At 32.3% G+C, this 27,310-nt stretch overlaps 3 protein-coding genes across 16 annotated transcripts in view; 2 read left to right on the top strand and 1 right to left on the bottom strand.

Annotated features, from left to right (window-relative positions):
* Positions 1-26,021, bottom strand: LOC145964548 (venom serine protease 34). 2 transcript variants are annotated; one of them, XM_083087492.1, is made up of 8 exons: positions 25,668-26,021; positions 1,941-2,155; positions 1,525-1,749; positions 1,256-1,454; positions 854-1,054; positions 585-736; positions 341-497; positions 1-267 (listed from the first exon to the last, which is right to left on the bottom strand). In XM_083087492.1, exons 1-8 carry the CDS (start codon positions 25,789-25,791, stop codon positions 242-244), a joined length of 1,299 nt encoding a protein of 432 aa, XP_082943618.1. In that variant the 5' UTR covers positions 25,792-26,021; the 3' UTR covers positions 1-241. The 2 variants fall into 2 exon arrangements, with proteins under 2 accessions (XP_082943618.1, XP_082943619.1); XM_083087493.1 differs by lacking the exon at positions 25,668-26,021 and adding an exon at positions 2,268-3,203.
* Positions 3,819-8,098, top strand: LOC145964547 (centrosomal protein of 89 kDa). Of its 3 annotated transcripts, none has more exons than XM_083087490.1 (7): positions 3,819-4,012; positions 4,109-4,168; positions 4,289-4,553; positions 4,665-5,272; positions 5,352-5,839; positions 5,940-6,192; positions 6,294-8,098. In XM_083087490.1, exons 2-7 carry the CDS (start codon positions 4,124-4,126, stop codon positions 6,561-6,563), a joined length of 1,929 nt encoding a protein of 642 aa, XP_082943616.1. In that variant the 5' UTR covers positions 3,819-4,012; positions 4,109-4,123; the 3' UTR covers positions 6,564-8,098. The 3 variants fall into 3 exon arrangements, with proteins under 3 accessions (XP_082943616.1, XP_082943617.1, XP_082943615.1); XM_083087491.1 differs by having other exon boundaries at positions 3,819-4,006; XM_083087489.1 differs by having other exon boundaries at positions 3,819-4,168.
* Shot (dystonin-like protein short stop) overlaps positions 9,586-27,310 on the top strand; it is a 122,226-nt gene continuing 104,501 nt past the window's right edge. For 5 of the 11 annotated variants that reach the window (XM_083087450.1, XM_083087455.1, XM_083087459.1 and 2 more), the window contains exons 1-2: positions 9,586-9,995; positions 15,039-15,369. In XM_083087450.1, the coding sequence (XP_082943576.1) occupies positions 15,267-15,369 (103 nt within the window). In that variant the 5' untranslated portion in view covers positions 9,586-9,995; positions 15,039-15,266. Of the gene's footprint in view, positions 9,996-10,092; positions 10,774-15,038; positions 15,370-27,310 lie in introns of those variants that run through there. The other 6 variants (XM_083087485.1, XM_083087484.1, XM_083087451.1 and 3 more) reach the window with 5 other exon arrangements.

Genomic DNA, 27,310 nt, shown 5'->3' on the forward strand with positions numbered 1-27,310 from the left:
AGATATAAATTAGGAATATGTATTTTAGCTCATAAATACGTACATTAAATAAATCACACATAAGTTTGGAATATTTCATAGAAATGAGTGTATATAAATAATAGTCTACATATAAATAATGAGCAATATCGAAATAATTTCTGAAATGACAAGTAACCTTTTCTTTAAATAAAAAGAATTATTAAATAATGAAAAGAATTATTAAATAATAATTTAAATAAAAAGAATTATTTGTGCCTCTTTATTCAGTCTTGCAGTAATTGGTACCTGTAAGAGGATAAATAAGCACGAAATGTAAGATGATGACGTATTGTATATTTCATATATTTCGTATATTTACCCGACGTCACATGAAGAATCCAATCTATATAAATGCCAACACGTGTATTGATTCCTGGTTCATTATTGCCACAACCGTTTCCGAAACTGATAATACCCACGAGGACCTCTCGTCTCGTCGTAGGATTCTGCCAAAGGACGGGACCACCGCTGTCGAACTGTAGTAAAATTTGTGGATGTACGAAACTATCTTTTTCTGGAATAACTTTATAGAATTTGCGCAAAATAAGAAAACACGATACTACCTGACACGCATCCTTCTTTTCTCCATAAGTACATAATTGGCTATATAATAAATCCGAATCCCATCGACGACAGTCTCGATTTGTGATTACGTTTAACGTGACCTTCTGTAAAGTTTTCGATTTCATTCCGCCAAATTCTGTCGTTCCCCAACCTGTATTTCGATTAAATTAAATGTATCTCAAAAGTTGTTTATTATTATGCAATTTACGTGAAACCACGACAATTTATTATTTCTGAAAACATGATGACTTGGCGAATATTTGCTCACCCAACAAATCTACATAACTTCCTGCGAAGGAGTCGGACTGATGTTGAAACGGAAGACAAGCCGGTCCAACTTTCTCGCTGAAGCTTATAGGGGAATTCGTTGTTACTATAGCTATGTCATTTTCAAGGGACTCGTTGTTGTAAAGAGGATGTATATCGAATCTGGATACGGTGTACAAGCGCGAGGCATTTGTGTCTGCACCTGAAGTTAAGGAATTTTTGAGCATTATAATTAACACAATTTTAAATTAACTTGTATTAACAATAAAATTAACATAAATTATAATTATCATAAATTTAAAATAATATTAGTAGAGATTAATAAAAAAAATTGAATGAAAAATATGTATGTTCTATTAAAAAAATTTCCAAGTCTCTCTTCGATAAAGAGACACGCATTTACCTGTACTAAGGTCGTGATCTCCCACAAGTACGCCCACGTTACTTGTATCTTTATTGGTCAAGCAATGTGCAGCTGTCAAAACGTGTCTTTCTGATATGATGGTTCCCCCGCAATAAACGTCTCTTTGAAAAGGATCGACGAGACCAGCCATCATGGGATACTCGTTCACTCCAGTTTCCATGCCTCCCACTATTTTTGTCTGATAAATAAAAATGACATGCATGTGTATCGATTTTTTTGTACTGTTTCGTTTTATCCGATGCACGCACCGGATTTTTCCATCCGCATCTACAACTCTGATCATCCCCTGGTTCTTCTTCGATCGTTTGTAATTCGCATAGAAATTTAACTCCCAATGACCAGAAGGTGGTTGATAATTCAATGGCCATGACTTTTCCCGTCGATTCCACGCTAAATGTCTTGTTTCCACAATAGGAATGGGCCGTGGATTCATTCACGTATACAGTTAGTTTGTCGAAGGCACATTTGAAATTCTGCGAAAAATATTCTGGGCATTATCGTGAAAAAATCTGTGATTTATTTGTGAATTTTAATTAGTAACAAATAATTCTAATTTTGTTTCAATGACTTAAAGTTCAGCAAATAAAATTATTCTTTTCATGAATGCAGGTTTAACGATTATAATAATAAATATTTTTCAATAATATTCTAGTCCTTTACATACCCACGGTATACTAAAATTATTGCATATTAATTTCACCCGATAGTCACTTTCCGCAATCCACTTGCAGAATTGCCGGCCTTTGGAAACATTAGGATAATCGGGATTGTACACATAATAAATGTTACCAGGTCTTAAATATTGAGAATAGTTGCAATTTTGAAATAAGCCATTTGACATTATAAAACATAAGGACAGCTTCAGCACGAATAATCCAACTAAAAAGATATAATTTATTATTAATAATTTGTGTGGAGTGTATATCTTACAAATTATTTCTTAATTGTTACAGATATACAATATGTGAAAAAAATACATTATGTTACATACAATTTACGCCATCGATAATTATCAATCAGAAACGCGCAATATAATTTTTTAATCAAGGTCGTCCTATTTATAAATGTTGGCGTTAAAATTGCCTTGGAAATGATAATGATAATTGTGTTAGTCGTGGCCAAGTATTGCCTAAGAGTATTTCAAGAATAAATTATTACATAACTAAAATAAATTATTACATAACTAAAATGCGTATAACGTCTCCCTAAAATGCATATAAGTTTTTCTACTTTGCTGTTCCCTTAATATCGCAGAAGCGGATTTACTGGAATACTTCTCTGAGCAATCGATGAAATCAAATTTACTTGCAAATCATCGTGTAAAACGGTACAACTCGGGGATAGGCAGTCATTTAATAAGAACTGCATTGCAGTTGTTATCGTATATCGTTCAGACACATGTACGGAAACATGTCGAGCTTTCAATACAGATCTGTTCTGCCAATGTTATGAATTAAAACTTCCGTAAATTAAAATTTTCGACACTCTATCGAAAATAATTGACGCATTATTGCTTTTGCAATCGGTTTTTAACGAGAATAAATTGAACGTAAGTAGAGTTGGAGCAATTTTGTTATAAATAGCAATTCCCTCTGTCCCTTTCTTCTCGCCTCTCTCCAGCAGGCCCTACGTTGAATGAACTTGAATGAAATGTCATACGCATGTACATGTGTGTTTCTCTACATATGTCGCCTTTCATTGATTCGCGCGACGGTCGTTTTCATTATAGTTGATTGTATGCGAGAAACTATCGCGGAATTTGCATTCATCGCCATCTGACCATGGGCCGTATGAAAACTATCAGGATAGAATCTTGTATCTAGAGAGCCTCTAATAAAAGAGTTTGGGCACTCGATAGAAAATGGTGGCTAAATTTGTTACCATTATTAATATTTTCCAAGTAATTTTGTATTTATTAAATTATTTGTTAATTCATATAAATTTGATGTATAAAATATCTTTTTATAATTTTCATAAATTTATATAATTGTAAAATTATTTTATACAATTAATGAGAATCTTTTAAAATTTCTTTAATGTGTAATTTCTTAGGAATTTGTTTAATTTATTTAAGAAAAAAAGAAGCGTATTTATAAACAATTTTAAATTTGAATATTTACTATTAAATATCTTGTTCAGCTTTTTCTTTTTATTAATATTTTTACTGCGAAAAGAAATTTATAATCTTACGAAGATTTGGAAAAATATATAAAAATTTCTTAAATATACAAAAAAAATTTACTGTTTGTTAATATTATTAAATATTAAATATTTTTAATAAATCAAATATAACTTTTTATTCATTTTCGTTTTTAAAATTTTTCAATTAATCACTAAAAAAGTCGCCAAGACTTTTAAATTTAGTCCAGACTTTTAAATTTAAAGTCCTTGTATGCAGCCATAGGGTCTGTTCTTTTTAGCTGCACTGCTGCACTAGTGCAATAAGTTAGAAAGAGACAAATATACTTTCTTTCACTCTAACTAATTGCACTAGTGTAGCAGTGCAGCTAAAAAGAACAGGCCCATCAATTTGCACTTTAATGACATCTGAATCAACTTGCTGGTACTTTGTCATCATAGTTGTCATGGTAATGGAATCAGCTGTATTCAAAACACAAACAAACCTAAGCCTTCCAAAACTCTCACTTAAGTTTGGTGTAAAAAAACCGTAAAAGATAAAATCGGTTCATGACACCTTATATGTAAAAAAAACTCTCATTTAAACTTGATGTAATCGCAAGTATCATGTGACATTCTAATAATATTAGAATTGCATTAGAAGTGCAATGAAAAAATTAATAATTTTTTAAAAGCTATTGTTTGTTACTTTAGCAGCAGGTATAGGCAATGCCAAATCGCGATAATAGTGCTGATAAGCGTGTTAAAGAAAAGGTAACCGGTAATAAATATTTTGAGTATTTTTTTGTATATCTTTATTTCATGAAATAATTTTTAATATAATGGTTTATTTTATTATCTAATTATAATCGTATAATTTTATTACAATTGCAGCCTAGCAGCCATAAAGTTTCAGTCACTGAAAATGAACTGGAACCAGTGCATAAGCCACTACAACGTTATAAACGGTTTCACAGAACAAGACGTCATTCAAGAGTTAACGGTGAATTTGAAGAAGTGACGGATAAAAGTAGAAATCATGACAGTGTTGCATTACCCAAGAAAAATGGCAAACATTGTATTCAAAAGAAAATTGATAGATTAGTTGAAGAAAATCGGATATTGACAATGAAACTTGAAAGTTCTGCGATGAATCCTGGTAAGTTTTCTTATTATTCTTTCACAAGTATATTTATTACAATAAATAATATTTTAATAACTAAAGAATAATTGTAAAAATTCTATAATATTAATTATGATATAATTTTAGAGACTATTGCAGAATTAAGAGAAAAGGATTCCTTAGTGTCAAAAATTTGCAATAAATATCAGAAATTGTTAAAAAATCATGACAGCCTTCAACAAGAATGTGAGAGATTAAATACTATTTTGGCAGAACGTGAAACAGAATACCATCAGCTGCATGCTTATTACAAAGAATCTATCGAAGCTTTACAAAAAATAGAGAAAACCAATTCCAATCTTCTAACATTTAATCAAAGATGCAAATCTGAAAATGTTCAGCTAAGCGAAGATGTACTGCTTTTAAAAAATGTGATATATTGTTTAAATGCAGAGCTAGAAAAATGTCAAGATAAAATGACAGAATTGGGACAAAGTGCATTATCTAAAAATACTAATAACATATTAGATTCTAAGAGACCAGTAGATGATATGAAGAAAATATTAGAGTCATGGGGTTCTGTGAATACTCATGTATTAGGTCCGCTTTTAGATGCTTATCAGGAAAATCTGTCAGAGAAGCAAGAACTTTTAAATAAATATGAAGAGAATATTGCAAATTTTAGTACTAGATGTAAAGAAGTTGTCGTAGAGAATGAATGCATGCAAAATGAAATGGAAAAATTAAAATTAAAGGTATTCTAGTTATAAGAATTATTTATTTATTTATTTTATTATACACTTTACAAATTATTGTAGTAAAAGTTTTCTCTAGTGTACCAGGTATGCGGATGAAATCAAGTTGATATCTGAGGATGCTGACTTACTCAAGGAATTGAACGAGTGTTATACAAAACAGGCTGCTCATCAGAAGCAAAAGATACACGAGATCCATACATTGTACGAACAGAAAGTAGAGGCAATGTCATTTGATAATAACAGACTTCATGAAGAATATCTTGTATCAAAGACAGAATTGAGTAATCTTCAAGGGAAATATGATATTCTTTATAAAGAACATAAAAAATTACAAAATGACAATATGAAAACAATGTCCATCGACGTTCATAATGCTGCCGTTGAAGAATGTAGGCAGCTATTTGAGAAACTAAAACATCAGTATGAAACTGAGAAAGAGAAAGGATCTACTCGTATTAAAGAATTGGAAGAATTGCACTGCCAAGATAAAACGCAATTAGATGTAGTTACAATAGAAAAAAATCAATTGAAAGTGTCGAATAGAAATTTCGAAAAAAGTTTAAAGTAAGCATGTCAATGTATACTTGTTACAGATTTTATAAATTTGATTTTTCTAGAAAAAGAAAATATGTGTTTATATAAATATTGTATTTTTCTCTTTTAGACGAATGCAGCGAAAATTGGAGCATTTTCAAAAAATGGCACATTCCATGCAAGTATCTCGAGACTCTTTCAAGAAGCAACTGAGAAAGACTACAACATACTGCGAGGAGTTGTTCAGTGAATATGAAAGAACAGTCGCCGAACGAGATAAGTTGATTACAATTTTACATGAAACGGAAAATGAAAATGCAAGTATTCATTTTCTCGGTGATACTATTACGCAACGAGTAGGTCATTTAAAAGAACAATTAAAGGTATATGAAATATATTTATCGATATATATATATATATATATATATATATATATATATGTTTATTTCATTATTATCGATTTTTTAAATTACCTTATCGTTAGATCGTACACGAAGGTGCTAAACAACAATTAGCATTGGCGGAAAAAAATATGAAGGTGCAGCAACTCGGAGTGCATCGGATGAAAGATGAATATCATCAAGAATTGAAACGTCTTAAGCATCTGCTAAGGCAAAAAGAGGAAACAATCGGACGATTGCAAAAAGAGATTAGCACCACTCGCGAAAACTTGGAACTCATTTGGAAGACTGCTGCTGTGGACAATAAAAAAGATAAGGAAGCGCTGAAACACGTGAAGATTCAGCACGTTTAGTAAAACTTACAAATATAATCTATTGGCCATGAAAGAGGTATCAAATGAATGTTGAATTTCATTCGATACAAAAAAGATACTGTAGAAATGTCACTGCCAATGTAAATTTTACATGGCCTAACATTGATTATCGTAAAAATCATATGTTGCCTGCGAATGAAAACTAGTTATTGTATAATACAATGTAGCATAATTATCAAGCGCTTTATAATCTTTGTAATATTTATTACGCATGATTATATATACATGATTACATGTATGGCTTACAACAACTATTTATTATTTTACATCATCTTTTTAAATCCATGTACATTAAGATATGTGTATCAGAGCTATCGATAGATTGATTTAACGTTACATCACGAAATAAAAACGGCACCGATCATCAAGATAATGTATTCAATACGATAATGACATGCCTCGTGTCAAATATACTCAAACGCGCGTTTGCTCGTTCAATACTTAGAGGAAACAACAGATTTATCGATAGTATCACTGTCTTTATTTAGTGGTGACATCAACCATAGCAAAAGGTTTTGAAGGTTGCCATTTGACGACGGAATTAATGTCGGGAGCGAAAAATCGTCCTCACTTATATAGGAATGATCTCACATTGCATTAATATTAACATGCAAATTGCTCGTAATCGTTCTATCGCGTCTTGCATGTAATGAGCAGTTTTTGCTAATTGTCAGATTTTTTCTCTGGAAGGTTTTATGCAAACAATTTATGGACATTGGTTTGATACTGTGCTCTAATACATTTGCATTCAAAACATGCTGTTCAAAACATTTTAGATAATATAACGCATTATTAATTTGTTTAGTAAATCATTTCTGAAATTATTTAGATAATATTTTAATAATTTGGAATTACCATAATTGTCAATATTATAGTATTAAGTCTCTTACTTTCTTTACTTTCTATTGGATAAATGAATTTTTGTCTTTTGCAACAACTGCTTATTACGTTATTTAGATATAATTTTTAATATTTATTACAATAATTCGAATCTGATTGAAACGTCAAAATATTTGTTCGTTTTAATTGCGTTTATCTTTATCCTTTTCTTCTTTCTAAAAAAAAAATGAATGTCATGTTATGAAATGCAATTGTAAAACGAGCAAATGTGACTGATTACATCTTTCGAGAATCACAATATCCGGGTCTCTCTTCGAACATTCTCGCAATTTTTTCTACTTAAAAATGAGTCTCGCGTGCAAAAAATCACCACGAGTGTCTCCGTCAGTTCCGGTCATTCGTTCGTCGTAATAAGTCGTAATAAGAATCTCTATTATTTGTTGATATCGCAATTTCCGTATCGGCGATCCGCTCTTGCGTTTCAGAGTTTTTTTTATTTATTCCAATCCTCGCATATTTCTTATTATTTTCTCGAAAATGCAAGTGCTATCATCAGGTACATACACGTCATCAGTCTGTGATCAGCTGTATTAACTATATACTACTATAATTATAATTATATAAATATAATTTTTAAATGATGTGATGGATAAATAAAGCTGAGATCTCTCGTTCTCTCTCTCTTTCTCTCTCATATGATCTTGCAAAAACTTTTACGAATCGAAGATTCATTATTAAAAGTAGAAATTATAATACGCAGAATTTTCTAATCAAACCGCAATTAAAAAGTACTGAATTAATATTCGAATTATTAAATATAGGAATAGTATTCATTATATCTTGCATTTAAAAAATGGCGCTTTTTATCTTTGAAAATTTGGAGAGAGGGAAAGATTATTTCTAACTAAAAAATTCTATTTTCTATTCGCATTAAAATTCTCATCGAAAGAATTAAATCTTGATCACGAAAAGAAATTACAGCATCGAACGTAATAAAGATTGCTAGGTTTTTATTGTACGGCTTGACACTAACGTTCTTTCGGCAGTTAAAACAGGATAGCCAAACTGTTGACGCCACGCGAGCGAGAGAGAGATGGGGGGGAGAAAGAAAGAGAGAGAGAGAGAAACGCGAACAAGTGATCGCCCGTGAGCGCCTAGTTAAGGTTAACTGCTGCGCTGGTTACGACGCATGCCGGTTACACGCGACACGCATATTAATTCAAGAAACTAGTTCTTGCACAATGTATGCGTGACGAAGAAATTTCAAGTGAATTCACAAGGATACCGCGAAGGAAACTGAAATGCCGAAGGTTCGTCCCGAAAATCAGAAACGAAATTATCACTGCTTGCAAGTAAATAAATAATCATTCTCTCTCTCTCTCTCTCTCTTTTATCTCTCTTTATCTATTAGTTTATATCGATAACAAAAAAGATACTACTCTGTTTTCTAAAAATTCGTTTCAAGAGCGTAATCAACAGTCATTATCGTATTATAAAGAATGGCAAAAGATCGGAATTAGGTTAGCAATGATATCGAAATGATTTACATTTCAATAATTTTTTCACTATTTTATCTATATATTATTTTACATATAATGCTATCGAAATTACTCGCATTTTAATAAGATACTTTTTTATCATTTCATCTATTACATCATACAGAAAAAAAAAATGAAAAAGAAATACTGTTTTCTAAAAATTCGTTTGATCAAATAATTTTTTTATTATTCTATCCATTATTTTATATCGATAACAAAATGGGAAAAGAGCTACTGCTGTTTTCTAAAAATTTCTTTCGTCATAATAATCATGATAAAGTTTCAGTTATATCGAAATTACTCACATTTGACGTATTTTAATAAGATACAAATTACATATATATTTATCTATACATATTTATTATATTAAATATTTATTATACACATACATTTATTCATTGTATCACGTATTTATTATATCATATATTTATATATGCGACAATGGCACGAAACGACGCCTCGCACACTTGATCCCGGATTTATCTCGGGCGATCGAGCATAAATTTGAATCGAATATTCGCGGCAGCTGACGGGCGCGCCGCGGCGCGTCGCTGCGATCGGCCGTCTACGGCGCACTTCGGGCGTGTTCGGCCGCGGGCAAAATGTCGTCTGCTAGACGCGTCGTCCGTCGTCCGTGTGCAACCGGGGGTCGGGCATTCGTGACGCGAAAATCGTGGCGCGATAAGGCGATAATGCGCGGCGCGCGCGCTCCGCGCTCACGACTCGGCGGTGACCGATAGTTTATTGTTATTGCTCCGCCACGTTTCCCTCATCGAAGCGGCTCGCCGGCCGATCGTGGGAGTCGCTTCCGTCTCTGTCTATTGTGTACAAGTGTGTGTGTGGGTGCCGGTGGGAAACATCGATTTTCGCTTGTTTTCCGTCCTCGCGAGCGCGACTCCGGACGAAGGAGCACCGTCGGCGATCGACGTCCCGGGGAGTCTTCGCCTCGCGCCTCTCTCCGCGTCGTCGCGGACGATGCCGCCGTGAAGGCGGCCGTGCACCAGGAGGCGAGGACGAGGATTATTTTCAGAGCGTAAGTTTCTCTATCTCTCTATCTCTCTCTCTTTCTCGGACGTCCGTTGACGTCGAGCTCGCTCGCTCTTCCCTCTTTACGCGTGGCACGCGTGAATTACGTCGTCGCGTGGCTCCACCGCCGTCTAAAGTTAGTAGAGGCTCCAACTGAGCGTCGCGGCGACGACCGACAGCGGGAGGGAGCGATGCATGAGAACGCCGGAAGTGAGAATCCTCGTTACACTTGGCGAACGGCTACGAGGTTAGCTCAACCGCGATCGCGTATCGCACGCGCTGCGTTTGACAGTTGAACGACGGTCCCGTCACTCCTGGATTTTTCGATTCCCGTGGGTTTCCTCGCTCGATCGATGCGTCAAAGTCCGAGTCGCGATCACATGTTGCACTCTGGCACCGGGGATAAGTGAGCAAGTGCGCGGAAAATACTTTATTAAAGTGACGTAAGATCGAATATCGCGAATGACGTTTTCTCGACATTTCTCGCTTTCGCTGATTTCTTCATTTCGCGATGTTACGTTACGCATTACGCTCGAGAAGGGAACCGAGAGATGTGGAACGCTGATAAATCGATATGACTAATCCTGTTTTATTCGCGCAATTGCGGAAAAGTAGACACTCGCCGAGTGTCCGAGCGAGTCTCCATTATTTTCGCATTTAATTCGTGCAGTGAAAGAAAAGCAAGGGTCTGGGGCATTAATCAATTTTGCGCAACAATTTTACAATCGAGCTTTGATCGAGCGCGAAAGAATCGAGATAGCGACGATAAACGCAACGAAAACAAGGTACGTAGGTGTTGACGATCAGAGGGGTGACTCCTCGGAAGGTCGTCCTGTCGCGATTTCCCATCGATTATTCCGACGGGGGATTTGCGTGCCTGCCTTTAAAGTATCCCGCGATCTCCAAAGTTTCGATCGATTCCCCGGTTTCGCGTTTCCGTCGACCTCGCGGAATTTATCGCCACCGCAACCCTCGACCTACATAAGTGCTACCCGAAGAGTGGGACTTTCGGAAAAATTCGGAGACGCGTGTTGTGTCCGATCGATAAGCGGCGGTTTAATAATGCGGTTTAACTTTCCCACGTGTATATTTATCCTTCTCGTTTTCGTAGAAAAAAATAATGAGGCCTCTCTGGAAAAGTTCTCTCTGAAAATCCTATACAATTTTTTTTGACACGTCACGATTTTCATTCTGATTGTGAAGATGTCTCATCCGAGTTTCTTAAAGAAATATTTCTTTCTTGGAATATCGAGATTATTTAATATTCAAGATAATTTGCATTTCATAGGAAAGAAAAAATTAAATAAAAAATAAAATAAAATAAAAAATAATGTAAATAATATAATGGATAATATATTAATTTTTATTCCACTCGATTTTTCAATAAATCTTTTAAATTCAAATAAAATTCAGTGACAACTTTTTGTGTATTATACTGGTTTCATTTTTATAATATATTCATATGAAACGGCAACAGTGCGTTACGAAAATATTACTGGAAAGTGTGAGACATAATAATATTCATATCTAAACTGACTCAACGTGAGCTTATATTTCCGTTCGTTACATTCTCCTGTTCAAGGCAGTGAAATAGGTTGTATAAAAATACACGTACAATGTATGTACGAAGCTAAACGTGCTCAAAATTGCAAATGTTGACATTGCAAATAGACCCGGTACTTTTATCTCGGTTTATCGCACATTTACGAGTAAACACGATATCATTTTATTTACATGGCGTGCAAAGATCGCGTTGGAGAAGCTGCGCTCGCTGCCAATCATGCGACGAGGATATGCGAGAATTAAAATTCAACCGGTCGTAATATATCTATAAGGACACGTGTCATAGGCTGAATTTTTTATCTCGTGTGGAAAGAGAGAACGAGAAAGAGGCACGACCGGCTTCCACAAAGCGAAACGCGGCAGATGTCTGAGCTTTCGTCGGCGACCGGTTATAAAACGTATAGCACCCTCGTGAGACTTCCTTAATGGTCGCCCTCGTAAAACCAGATCCCAAAGGCGTCGTTTCGTTTCTCTAAGCAAAACTATCGTGAACGTGTGTCGCTTCGTATGTGTTACGACTCGCTAATTTCATTAAAATTAACCGGCAGCATATTGTTGAAGAACCGGTGGAAAACCGCGAATATCTATTTTCTGATACAACCCACTTCTTTCGTTTTTCGCATATATTATATCTTTAACACGGTCAGCAAAAATCAGTGAGTGAAAAAAAATAAATTCTGTAAATTCTGATTTTTAATTTATTTAATGGAATAAATTGGCAGAAAAATGTCTGATATATATGTAACATTATAATATATTTATTATTATTAGTAACCTTATGCAAAAGATACATATTTTTATTTTGATTAATAACCATTTTGATTAATAACTATTTTGATATTTTTATTTTGATTAATAACTATTTTGATTAATACGAATTATTATAGTTTAAAGAAACGGAATCAATATAATAATAAATCTTTTTTATACATTTAATGCATTTTTACAAAACACTTTTACAAAACTTAAACAAAAACTTTCTGGAGATGTGTGTTATTAAATTTTATATTTTTAAGAATTGGAATTAAAATTTATCAATAAATCTGATTCGCGCTTGTTCAATCAACATCTACCAAAAATTGATTTATTTGCTATGTTGATTCTGTATTTACTACGGATTTTATTTTGAATAAAGCTTAAAATAGAAAATATTTTCTCAATGAAAAGATTTTCTATTTATTTTAACATTTTTAATAGAAAAGGCCAGTTTTTCTGAAAAATATCGCCCATTACTACCTGGATTTTATCTGAAAAATGTGGAATTTTGCGATCCTCGATAATCGAATAGAAAAGTGAGCTAATTCCTTTTTATGAAAAATTCCACCGTGCGACATTTCGTGCCTCTTGACGCGCCTCGTTGCGAATCGCTCGCCCAATTACGTCCAAACAGGCATTATTTCACGCGAATCGAAGCCGTTCGAAGCTCGTAAGTGGAACGGATATCCGCATCGCGTCGTCGAAAGCGTTGTAGAGGAGGGAAGAAAAAAAAAAAACGAGAAAAGAGCCCGAGGAACTCGCTTCCGCGCGCGCTACCGCGTTCCACTTCTTAATTACACGTGTTGCGGGTGTTCCTCTTGTGTGTGCGTTACCTCTTCCATTCATAGCGATTTTCTCGTAGACGAATATGCGGCCTTAATGGCGGCCTCGTTATGATTTGATACGTCTTAAACGAGCGCACTTTTGTTTCCACGACCACGTTATAAACGCCCGCGTTCGATACGATAAGGAGAGCGACATTCGCTTCTTCCCGATTGTTCGCGATAATAAATATTCAACGGTATCCGCGCGAACCCGGCGACTCGACACTCCCGGAAACTCGATACGATTGCTTGGTAACGTGAATGAAAGTCGATCGCTCGATGGGTTTGGCCACATTCGTGGATACGAATCGCAAATAGAAGTCAATGGACGGAGATAGCGATGGTGGACGAATAGCTGGCTGGTTTTCATAGCGGTTTTCATGTCGAAGACGTTACTGTATATATTATGTATGCAGGATTGGCAGGAAAAGAGTACAGTGGATGGAAGAAGCCGCGGTGAATTCCGATTTTTATTCTCCTGGACTTTATCCAATGAAATAAACTAGCAAAAAGTAAATTAAAAACTAAGGTAAATTAACAAAGTATATTAAGAAAATATGTAACACTAAAATATATTGAAAATATATTAATGTAAATATATTTATATTATTTTATAACTTTATACAAAATATACATATTTGCTCTAATTAATAAATTATACTATAATCACTATGCTTTAAAGAAGAATGAAACCAATATAATTTATAAAGTCTATTTTAATTCAAATTAATATGTCAAATACATTTTTAAAATAGAAATTTTTTAAAGTATAAAATGTTATAAATTTTATATTTTTAGTTTAATAAGAAAATTGTAATAATATTAAAAGAATAAAAAATATTTACCAATATTTTCTGGAAAATATCAATTTCCACTGGCATGGATTCTATCCAAAAATATATGGAATTTTGCCAATCCTGTATCAAAAATATTACTGCACATAATGTGTATGATATGCGGAAACAACGCACACGCATTATGTGCAATCTACAATGTCTCTAATAGCTGTAAAGAAATAATGGTGGGAAATATAATTCTTTATTACGAAATTGTTATTAAAGGAAGGGAGATTTATATATATATAACATTTGAGAAAAATACCATTTCTTATTCGATATATTATATTTATCTAAATTTATTATATTTAATATAATATTTTATTATATTAAATTTAATATAATATATTATTTTATATTTTATTATATTAAATTTAATATAATATATATTTAATATAATATAATATTACTAAAATTAATATTTAATTTAACATTACGTTAAATATTAATATTTAATTTAATATAATATTTTATTATATTTATCTAAATACATATAATAGATATAACAATGTTATGAGAATTGCGTTGCTCATACATATATACGTACGTAATTATTAATTCGTCAAGGCCAAGGTCACGTCCTCGAGGTAGCTTGTATTTTCAACTCGTCTCCTAGGCAGCCGGGATTCTCGGAAACGAGCGATTCGAACACCCCGTATAATAAAACATCGCAAAACGACCTCAATGAGTGGGGTGCGTGCGACGCGACTCGTGACCTCTACAACCCTCGTGAATCCCCCCTTCCTTCGTCCTTCTAGAGGGCTAGAGTTTCACGCGATCCGACAGGGAATCTAGTCTAATTGCGAGCGCTACCGAAGACGGGAAATAATATTACTCCGCGCAGGAACAATGCGAAGTATCCCGTTATTACACACGTTGTTTTCTTCCATTTCCCGATTTAATTTCCCTCGTATTTCATCGTACGAATGTACACACAATGCGTGTAAACAAAGCGCGAGGTTCGACACTCGCGCGACCGCGCAAAAGTAAAAAGAGAGAGGGAGAGAGAGAGAAATGGGAGGGGGGGGCGAGCGAGAGGGATAAGGAATATACGTGTTACGTTTCTCGCAGCAGTAGACGCACGTGGGTCGGGACGCACGTGTCGCGCGGACGCTGATGACAGGCGGCAGATCGGTGTCGCTTCGCGTGCAACGGTGTAAACAATGTCGATAAACGGTCGCGCGTCACGTGACATTGTGGTGCAGTGATAGTGCAAAGGAACATTGCCGTCGTACGACGAGGAGAGCGGCTCCCGAGCATGGTGTAAGGAGGAAGAAAAATCGCACGGTTGCGGGGATCATGGAGTTCGAGCTGGACGGCAGCCTCAAGGAATGGGCGAAGGACAAGCCACTGAGCATCCTGCAGCTCGATCCTGCCGACCGGGCCGTACTGCGAATCGCTGGTGAGTACTTTAAAGGCATTTTATTGATTTTCCGCTTTTTACTATCATCGCACAGCAGATGAGCTTCTTTCTCTTCTGTGTTTCCGGGATGTTGAGGATATTTCGCGTCCATCTGTGATGATATCAGAAATCATGTAAAGATAAAATAAATGTTTTTTTTGACAGTTATAATTTATAGAAATATCATGATTTTATTTTAAAAACTATCAGTTTGGAGAAAATATGAAATAATGACTTGTTATTGTATTTTTTATCCTTTTAAAATTCCGCTCTTTGTATTTATTTGTGATGATGAGAAAAGGTCATTCTAGTAAATATAAAATTCTTGTGAATATGTAAAGTGAGAATTAAATAGATGAGAATTTATATTAATTTTTTTTACATTAAAGTGACTTTATAATTTAATCTATTTGGTTCAGAAAATAGATGTATAAATATATCTATATTTTTAAAGCGATAAATCTACAGATGGTCGATACAAAAGCACAATAATTACAGTGCTTCGTCCTTAATATCCCAGAAATAACACGTAGAAAGCCCGACGTGATGCGCTCTTTGTCGTTCATTTTGATTCTCTACAGGTTTCTTATTCACGTAGCGCAAATGCGCGGTGAGTTTGCAAAATCTAAAGACACTACCCGATGGTGCTGATTCATTTAATGCGTTTGCGTTTTCGTTGTAGCGTGCGATTCATAGGGTTTATAACGTTAACAACACTGACATGTCCGTCTCGTGGACTCGGTTATTTTTGACTAATGGTTATTTACTTTCCGTTGATAAATATAGCAGCAAGTGCAAAGCATTGTTCGAATGCGTATTTTATTCCCGGACGACGACCGGACAACTGAATTTAAACTATTGTAAACATCCGCGATTATGTTTTGATCACGATCAATGTCGAATCCACATGGCTTATCCGGTCAAACGAAAGAAGTTTAAATGTTGTTGACGTTATTACAGTTCGAAAACGTAAACAGAGCTTTGAAAGGCATTGATTAACCAAAATTTTTTAAAATTTCGGAAAACAATAAGAGTTAAAAATTAATCAATCATTTAATTAATTAATCAATTATATAATGTGTGTGTAGTTGGAATATTCGTGGAAACTCAAATAATTAAAAGTCCTCGCTTTATTTTCAATAGTGTTTTCTTAATTTAAACAAATTATTCGAGCTGTTGAATCAAAGAAATTGCAAAACTATTTGTTTAATCTATCAAAAATTATAAAATTATTGAAAGTAAAGCCAAAATTTTTCATTATTTGAGGCTTTACGAAATAATACATTAGTGTCACACAATATATTTTTTTTATATAAACTGTAAAAAAATAGATAGCAAAAATTAGAATTTATTATATATTTTTTTTACTCGTGGTCCATTTTTTCTGAGATAAATATAACTTATAGAGATAAATAGAACTCATTGTACAAGATGGTTCAATTAGCACGTGCTACTCTAAATTCATTATGCATCTCAACGTAATCTGACACTGGGGATGTAGACGCGCCCGAGATCGTCGTCTCTGTATCATTCGCTTATAAATTCTTCTCCCACGATACTGCGATGTCTTTCTACGAGATGAGAACGTGACGAGTGAATATTTTTATTAAATAATTTTTTTTTTTAATATTAGCGATATATGAGAAGATATCGTTAAGCAAAATTAAAGTTTAGTTTTAGTTTCGATCGATATATATCAAGGGGTGTCTTACTGACTAAAAATTTGTACATGTATTGCGAATTATCAGGTAATTTCAGGTAATTCCATGTAATGCACCATGTACTCTAAGTAATGCGACGTAATACGAAACAATTCCATGACATATAAAGTAATTCTATGTAATGCGAATATATTTATTTATAATTTTTTATTTTGCAAAATATACATATTATAAATTTAAAAAAATGTTTTATTTTAAACTTTGTTCCAATTATTAATTAAAAAAAAATCTTTTATTTTAAACTTACGAACATGAACACATATAAAATACAAATAAAATTAGTACAGATCGGAATAAAATCATTAATGATTTTATAAATTATAATATTTAGTTATACATATATTTTTTAATTATTCATGTATATATTTATTTTATATATATATATATATATATATATATATATATATATATACATGAATAATTAAAAAATATATGTATAACTAAATATTATAATTTATAAAATCATTAATGATTTTATTCCGATCTGTACTAATTTTATTTGTATTTTATATGTGTTCATGTTCGTAAATTTAAAATAAAAGATTTTTATTCTAAATTACACACACACACACACACACGCGCGCGCGCGCGTAAAAAAATATGTAATTTGCAATTAACAATTACATTTTTTTTTCGAAACAATTGTGTTTTTTTTACACCAATTGATTCCTCTCATTATTTTGTACGTAAAAGTATTAAGGTAAGATAATTGAAAAATGAATATTTTACAAGATATTTTACGGTTTATGTAAAATTAAGAAATTATTTCAAGCCTCATAACTCAAAAAGTACTTAATAGAAAGGTACTTAATTATAGTGTTTTGAAAAGCTCTCGAGATAAGCTACAAGAATATGCAATGAAAAATAATAGGTTTCATTTAAGAAATTGAAGGTGACCTTTATGTGACCTTCAAATGACTATCCAAGGTCAAATTTTTGCCACCACTTTCTGTCCCCCTCGAAGTCAAGCAACTTTTATTTGAAACATTTTGTTGTACATTCAAAAATAAAAAAGTTATTGGGGTGGGTAACTTAAAATGGCTCACCCTGTATATATATATATATATATATATATATATATATATATATATATATATATATATAAAATAAATATATACGTGAATAATTGTTTATTTTGCAAAATATACATATTATAAATTTAAAAAAATGTTTTATTTTAAACTTTGTTCCAATTATTAATTAAAAAAGAAATCTTTTATTTTAAACTTACGAACATGAACACATAAAATACAATTATACATATACATATATATATATATATATATATATATATATATATATATATATATGTACACATATTTGAGTTACATATAGTTAATCATTATATATTCTCTTTAATTCTTTGTATCTTTTTTTAATTAATACTTTTCATGTCTATTTAAAGAAAACGGTTCGGTTCCAATTAGAGTAACTGGCCCAAAGAATAAGTATTCATTTTGTATTATTTGAATATATATCTGTTTCTTTAGGCCATTTATAAACATCTAATTTGGATTTTAAAAATTTAATTTTTGTAGAATTTTCAAATATTTCAATGACTCTTCCAATATAGAATGTGTTATTATAATAGACAGCATAATATTTTTCCTCATCCAAAAGTCTTAAATTGGAAACAAACTCTTGAGAAATTATTTCACATTCATTTACATGCTGTTTGATACGTTCACAAATTTCAACAAAGTTTGTGATATTCGTTTGATTTATATCTAAAACAAGATTTCTTTTTGTCTTTGTTCGATCTAATCTGCTTGGAAAATTTGTTATTTTTTGTGGAAGCTGGATAAGTGGACGTTGTCATTTTGATTTGCCTCCTTAATAATTTCACTCTTAGAAAAATTCAAGGAAAAATCCAAGAAAAGACTTGCATTATGTGATGTTAGTTGTTCATCCATATAAAGTTGAGTACATATGAAACTAGAACTTTGTGATACATTTTCAATAAAATTAATTTCTTTTTTAATCGAATCATCAACACTTGATGAAGAATATAATGAGACACTTGATAATTTTTCAGCTTCCATACATGTATTTTCTTGAGTGCATTATCATACGGAATTATGACGACATTGTTATTACGTTCATCAGGTTGTTCATTAATATTTTTTTCTATTACATTCGATTTTGGATTTACTTGAAGAAAATTTAAAATATTAGAATTTTTTACCATATTTTGAGACTTTTTATTTTTAAAATGCGTTTTAAAATGCTTATTAAAATTTGAAAGAACCCATTTTTATTTATTATTTTCAATTTGTGTAAATGTTTTAGAAAAAAAATTGCACTCTGTGCAATTTACATAAGCAGTTTGATTTTTTATTTCTATGCTAATATTATCTAAGTTAGAAAGAGTTTGTGATTTTTTAGCTTCATCATAATCGATGCTTTGTAGGAATTTAATAATATAATTTGAAACTACGTTTTTAATATGATTAACAGCTTTAGATTTATCGTCTTCAGTTAAATAAGAAGATTTGTTTTTAGATGTATTAATTGTATCATCAAAATTATTTTTATTACGTTTTATATTTCTATCTTTATTTAAGCATTTACGTTTATTAGACGTGCTTTGATGTTGTGTACTAACGTCACATAAACATTCTAAATTTTTTTCTTGAGTTTTTTCAAGAATAGTAGATTCAAGAAACTTTTTACTACTTTTAATTAATATATTTAATAATTCTTTATGCCTAAATAAAATTTCAAAATATTGTTCTTTTGCCGTGTATATACCAAAAAAATCTTTTTTTTCTTCAGGAATTAACAATAAAGTTAACTTTTCTTTGGCAAAAATCTTTCTTCGTTTATTTTGCTTATTGATGTGATATTGTCATATCCAGTAAAAAGGAGAAGTTGCTTCAAATAATCAGGAGATACAATATCTTGTAGATTGAACTTTTCTATAAGTTTAACATCGACAGTATGGGAGTGGGGATGGTTCTGAACGGCCGCACATGCATACAGACACTGTATACCGTTCAAAATGACCCCCACTCATCCCCATTCCTATGCTATCGATGCTGCTTCAGACGTAAGCGCGGTAAAATGCGAAATAATACAACGTAATGCGAAGTAATTCGAAGTAATGCATAAGTAATTCCAGGAAAAATGTACATGTATTGCGACAGTGAGACACCCCCTGATATATATATTTATTTTTTTGTAAAGCCGTCAAGAAACAATTACAATTCATATCTAGACAAATATGAGCATTAAATATAACAACATATAAATTTAATAATTTAATAATTTAATATAACAAATATATATAACAATTTAAATATAATAATTTAATATTCGAGATCACAGATTTAGAGAAAAGACACAGTTGTATTTTCAATCTCGATATTCCTTTCAACAAGTTTACATAGAAAAAAATATACTTGAAAGATATACAATATCTAGAACAACTTTATCTAAAGATTCTTTTCGTATTATAAATGTCTAAAAATATTCGCTTGTCGCGTTTTATGTGCCTGACCCTGTAGATTGGATCGCTCGTAGCTGTTGTCAGCTGACATTATCATTCATTGAACCTTTGCAAGTTATTTATTGTCAAAAGAAGTGGACAAAGATAAGAAACTTATTTTCTTTTGACATAGAAACTACTTGTTTATTCGCAAGACGCTTACTTTGTGTCTGAATATTTACATTTTAAATAACATGCTCTATAAAATGTGTATAATATAATATATTATTATATAATAAATACATATTTATAAAAATTTTATTTAATATAATAATAATAGAATTATTTAATATAATAATAATAGAATAAAATTTTTATTTAATATAATAATAATAGAATTATATAATAATAACAGAATTATGTTATATACAATAATTACAGAATTATATATTTTTTTAAATAATACTAATATGAAAATCATTCTTGGTTGGAGAATCGCTGTTATTTCGGTTATTTATTCCGCTGTTACTGTTCTGATTGACGATGATTGTGTCGATCAACGATGACCCTCGTAAGACTGGAGAGCTCGAAGTAACGAGCACTTTGGATTCAATTGTACGATTTGTTTTCTGACGACTCTGCTTCTTCGCTGTCAGTATTATCCCGGAGATGAGGGGTCACGTCAAAAGTAATGGATAATGAATGAAATTGATAGTCCGCTATTTTCTAAGATCACGATGGTCGATGGCTACAAGACGATGGATAAAAGCTTTGGGCGTTACCTTTGGACTTTCAAAAAAATAGCATAATAACGTGGTACCTCTGTTTTTGTCGACCACTTTAATTTCCGACTACAAGACTAAGGATCTTTAACAAGCGGTGCCGGATAAACAAACAACTTTCCATTTTTTCTTTTTTTTAAGAAAAAAAATATATAAATTTATAAATAAGATAATTAAAAGACAATTAGAAATAATTTTTCTTGAGATTATTTTTTTTTTTGCTTTTTTTATTTCATCCACCATTTTTGATAATTCGTTAATTATTAATTCTTGTATCAAGATGCTCTCGAGTAATAAAAGATACATATTTGTTAAAGATCGTGCGCGATAAATTATTTCCTAAAATTTAGCGTAGTTCCTTTCGCGTTTGTACATCGTGACATCATCCGGGATCTTCAATGAGGGTTGCTGACGAGAGCGGAAACCCGAGATTATTCCGTAAATATCGAGTTGCGCGTCAGAGATCGTCTTCCCGCGATAATTTTTTTCACAGAGACTCTTTTTCTTTTCTCCGAGATTCTCGCTTCGGCGGGTCAAACGAGTTTAGACCTCGGATTATTATCTGTCTTGGACGCGCATGATGCGTGGGTGTCAATGGTCTTCATTATTCGAGGGTTCCCGGATGTACAGAAATAGGTATTTTTGTAAGGATTGAATAGTCGAGGGCAGAAGTCGAATGAGCATAAAATTTACATAGAAAAGAAACGAATAGATATATTCTTTTCTTCAAGTTTCCTCACAAAGCGTACATGCTAGATTTCTTCTCGAGGGAATCCATATAATTTGGCTCGTGCAACACGCGCGTTAACTAGGATGCCGAGCTAGGATTAGTGTCAAGATGCCATATCACGTATGGATCTATTCATTAAGCATTAATGGTCCGTGGCAATTGAAGTTTGTTATGCGCTATTAGTCATAAGGTGGCGTTTCGCAGTAGCGCGTTTCGTAGTCATCTATTTGCGCGACGGTGATGTAATCCAGGAACTACCTGTCATTGTTGCGTAATTGAATCATAACGTGTCCACCGTGTCACCTATGAAATTTTTATTGGATTTCATTCCTCTCAATCGCCTACTCCATTCATGACAATTGGTTTACTTAGACCAACTTGGAGTTTTTCGAAAATATAGACAATTTTTATGAACCTCTCTCTTTCTCTCTCTTTATTAATAAATGATAAATTAAAAAAATAAAAATATTTTAATTATTTTAACTATATATTATATTTTTAAATATACTCCTGGACAAAATTAACGCATAATTTTTTTTTTTAAATTTTTTCTTTAAAATTTAAATATCAGACTAAAGAAAAAGTGAAAAAAAAATTATGCGTTAATTTTGTCCAGGAGTATAGATTCAATTCATGTATATGACAATATTTTATTGTCATAAAATAACATAAAGGTGTTGATCAATTTATCTTCAAGTCAAGAAGTGTATAGGGTGTCGAAAATATAATATTGAAGCTAGGTCTTCATAGATTAACTCGTCAAACTGTCGACAGTGGAGCGTCGTTTTTGTCTGCTGGTTGGGCTGGGTGGTAGAATCGCTGCATCTTTTGCCGTAGGAAGTAGGGACAGGTTAGGTCAGTTCACATTGAGCCACGACCGTGGAGGCGGCAACAGGTGCTCGGGTCACGGTTCGATGCCCGGCTATATACGCCATCAGCCGCCTCTCCGCGTTCGCCTCTCTGCCTATAAAGTTCTATGCTTAGCGATGCTTGTTGCGCCCTCCACTTTTAATTATTGCCAGCTGGGTGACTTTCTCCGCGAGAGCGTAAAAAGCCATTTTGTGATTAGAGTCTTGCGATACAGTATCGCGATGATTATTTTAAAACGCGCCTTAATAATTTTATTTTTTTTTTTACGATTATAACGAATTATATAATAATTTATATATACACTATATAATTATATAATAATTATATAATAATGTAATAATTATATATATAATTAATTATATAATTTATGTAATTATATAATAATTTGATAAATAAAATTTAAATAATTAAATTATATATTATATAATTATATTTTTGATTTAAAATTGTGGATATTACAATTGAACTTTTGACGGGTTAAAAGCAGGTTCTCGATTACTTTTCCAATATCCCTGGGTAAAATTAAACGAGGGTATGCACAAGGCACTCCTCCATGTGTCAACGCGTAAACGTAGGTTGTTTGAACTCACAGAGAGTCTTTCTCGCATTAGGGCGTGCAGACTAAACGTACGTGTTACGAGAGGCGTTCATTCGTCGGTATACGCTTTTACGTTTCTCCCCGAGCACAAAGTCCTAATGTAAATTTAAACCGCGAACAATGATCAGTCTCTTTCCTCCCCTCCTCTCCCCCTCGAGTCGTGCGGTTTTTCGCATTAACTCCATAATTCGTGCGAGAGGTCTAAAGACCTCGCACGGATGTCGCGTTCTGTCAAGTCCATTCTTATCAAAAGAAAAAAATCGCACATTATGTACCACGCTTAGTTAATGTGTAATGTAATTGTCGCATAATTCGGAGCACGAAATTGGAATATTTCGCGACGCATCATAGTATACGTCACATTATGAATCTATATAATGCTGAATGGAGAAATATAAGTAACTGATTGAATGCGAATTAAGTTCATTGCTCGTATAAGGGTTTCTTGTTCTCTTCCACGATCTATCATAATATTATGCTCGAGAGAATGTTTTTCAAATTTTTTCGTGTTATAAATAACAGTTTAAATTTCACAAGTATCACTTTATACTTGTATCATATTATGATGATAATTAAATTAAATAAAAATAAATTATTATTGAATTAATTAAATATAAATATAAATATGTGATATAAATATACATTATATTATATATGTATGTTATATATTATATCATATATATCATATTTATTATATAATAAATATTATATAATATGTAATATGTATATAATTATATGTGTTACATAATATATATTATATATTATTTAAAATTTCATTTTATATATAAATATTAAACACAACGTTTTTTTAACACACAAGAAGAATTTAATATTTACATATTTTCACCAGTTAATAAATTATTTATATATTTTCAAAAAGTACGGGCGATTAAAAATTTTGAAACATCTTTTCGAACGTATTTTTCTTCTCTGTAACGACTTTCGAGATGTAAATGATACTTTAGAATACCGCTCGTCCGACTCGGGGCTTGCATGTTCCTTTGTGGTGTCGGTTGCTATGTAAATACCATGTACCCACCATATACCTGACGATACCGGGGTGCTCATCCTGACTTACTTGTTGACACGTACATTATAATTATTCTCGCAACTCGAAATTATATCGAGCGACTTGATAAGCTTCTCTGGAGAGTAAAGCTTTTACTCTCCAGAAATTGCTTTTTATTAAATAAGAGGTCTCTCTTCAAATAGCAGTCTTGTATTTTAAAATTTTATTTTATTGATTATTCCAAAATTATTTTTTGACAGATATACCGAAAAATAATCTGATTATTCTAGTCCAATATGTATATTGGAACATATGTGAATATGACACATCTAAAATTATACAAGGTAACGAAAAGATTAGCTCAGAATACCGTTAGAAGCCAAAGGTCAGACGAGTTAATTTGCTTTACAGATGTGAGATTCCATTCACAATTATTGTTACTCTGTATTTGATTTGAGGATAAAAAAATTGTAATATATAAATTGAAATTATATACGTTTTAATTTGTAATTATAATTTATATAGTATACAAATACCGGGTGTATAATAAAAAACGCGAGATACCTTTACTCTTTCTACCTTACCGTCAGGAGATATTGGTATATCATGAGAACCTTACATTCATCCCCTATCGATATCAACCATAACATTATTGTCATATGGTGATCGATATTTTCAATCACTGATAAATTTTTTGATGCAAATTATTTTAAAATCATTCTATAAAAACACTTTAAAAAAATTAATGTGGAAAATTTTGGGCTTCTATAACGTCGATGCGAACAAAAGTTATCTGTCACATTCATCTGTGTCTTCCCTCCTTATCTTTTCTGTGTATTCTGACCTTCAAGATTTGCTTCACTCGTGATATATGATAAGACACGTGTGAGAATGACGTGTCATAGTTGACAGAGCGATTTGGCGATTCGTGCAAATGTATCCTAAGATACGCACGTCGCTTTTGATTTCGCAAAAGTCGATTTCGCACGAATTTGCCTATTTCTTAAGCCGATTGGCGATTATGCATTTTTCCTCGAAGAAATATTGAAAATCAAATTTTTTGAAGAAATTTATTCAACTGTAAGTATACAAGATCTGCATATTTAATCCGTAATAAAATTTTATGTGAAATAGAGACTGTATAATTTAGTAGAAGCTTACCTTGTGGAACATTTTTGAATTTCTGTCGCATATTTCTCCGATTAAATAATTGATATCTCGCAATATTTAACATCTGCGCGATACTTTGTTTCTCAACGCTTGAATAAATTTTAGAATCACTCATAAATTACACATCACTAGTACGCAATTTTTGAAAACTATTAATATATAATTTGCCGACGATTAATACATTTGTAACGGAGCGTGAAAATAATCGTCGTCCATCTACAACCGTAGACTGATTTTATACGCGAAGCTAGCGTATTTATATATTTGGAGTAATCACGGTCTCATCGCTGTACAGTTAGGAATGCCAGTTAAACTTGCTGCCAGCTACATAAAACGCGAGTAAGTTAAAAAAAAAGCCTGAATCGTGGCCGGCAATATTGAACATTTAACGACGAACCGGAAGACTGGCGAGCTTATTTAAATATCGAATGCAATTTAATTTAATTCACAGTTCTCCAAAAAATAAAACATTTTCTAGTCTATTCCTCGATAAAATTGATAAAAATTTGACTTAAATACATTTATTAATTATACAAGAATGATAACAACATTTAATTAAGATCAGAGATTATTTAAATTAATTAAAATTAAGGGTTTATTAAGGTAGGGCTGAAGATATTCTTTCAAATATTACTATTATGAGTTTCTGATAGCAATTCATGTTCCGGCCATGCAATGATTACATCTTGGATAAAAGTATCAATAGCTGATCAAAATTAAGTATCTCTGGACACGCATACTGTCGAGGGTTACGTGGCTGCGAGAAATAACGCGTGACCCCGCCGGGAAGATTTGACCGATACTCTCTTTCTCTGTCTTTCTCTCGGTCCAAAGACGAATGTGCATAAAACAGTCCCGCCACGCATTTCTGGGTGGGGTGCGTGAAAGATGACCGATGCTCTAAATAGTAGTGGTCTCACACCAGCGTGTCCTCCACTTGACCAGGGTGAGTGTTTCTCCGAATCGAATTCTGAAACATCGCTAGCAGCCAAATAATCGGACCGTGAATGCCTTGATGATGACGTTCGTTATGATACAAATATGACGGCTCTCCTGACAAATATCTTTGAGAAAGCGTGATTATGAGGGATGTCACTCGCAAATTCCTGCAGGGTTGATCAGAAAAGTCCGAGAAGTGGGGGAAATTATGGCAAAATCCAGTTTCGATCAAACTTTATCCAATGGGATAAATTATAAAGTGATTAATATTGAAATATATTTATATAACTAACGCGAGGAGGTATTTTTTTTTAATTAATAAATCATACTAATCGCTATAGTTTAAAAATACGAAATCGATATAATAATAATAAAGTTTTTTTTCAAATTAATATGTGAAATATGTCTTTAAAATAAAAACTTTTGGAGATATAAATGTTGCTCAATTTTATATTAATTTTTAATTTAATGAGAAAAGTGTAATAATAACAGAATTAAAAATTTTTATCAATATAGATCTGTTCGCATTTATCTTATAACAGGAGAATTAATTTATTTAGTCGTTAATTCCTACACAGAAAAAAAATAAGTGTCAAATCAAAACTTATATACTTAAACTAACGCGTTCATTGTTTCGTATATACACAATAATTTATAATCTTCTTAGGAGAATTTAATAAGTTTAAATTTCAACA

The sequence above is a fragment of the Camponotus vicinus genome, unplaced genomic scaffold, assembly GCF_025532165.1.
Source record: "Camponotus vicinus isolate PSW18456_S1 unplaced genomic scaffold, iyCamVici1.0 SCAF_13, whole genome shotgun sequence".
Classification (NCBI taxonomy): Eukaryota; Metazoa; Arthropoda; class Insecta; order Hymenoptera; family Formicidae; genus Camponotus; species Camponotus vicinus.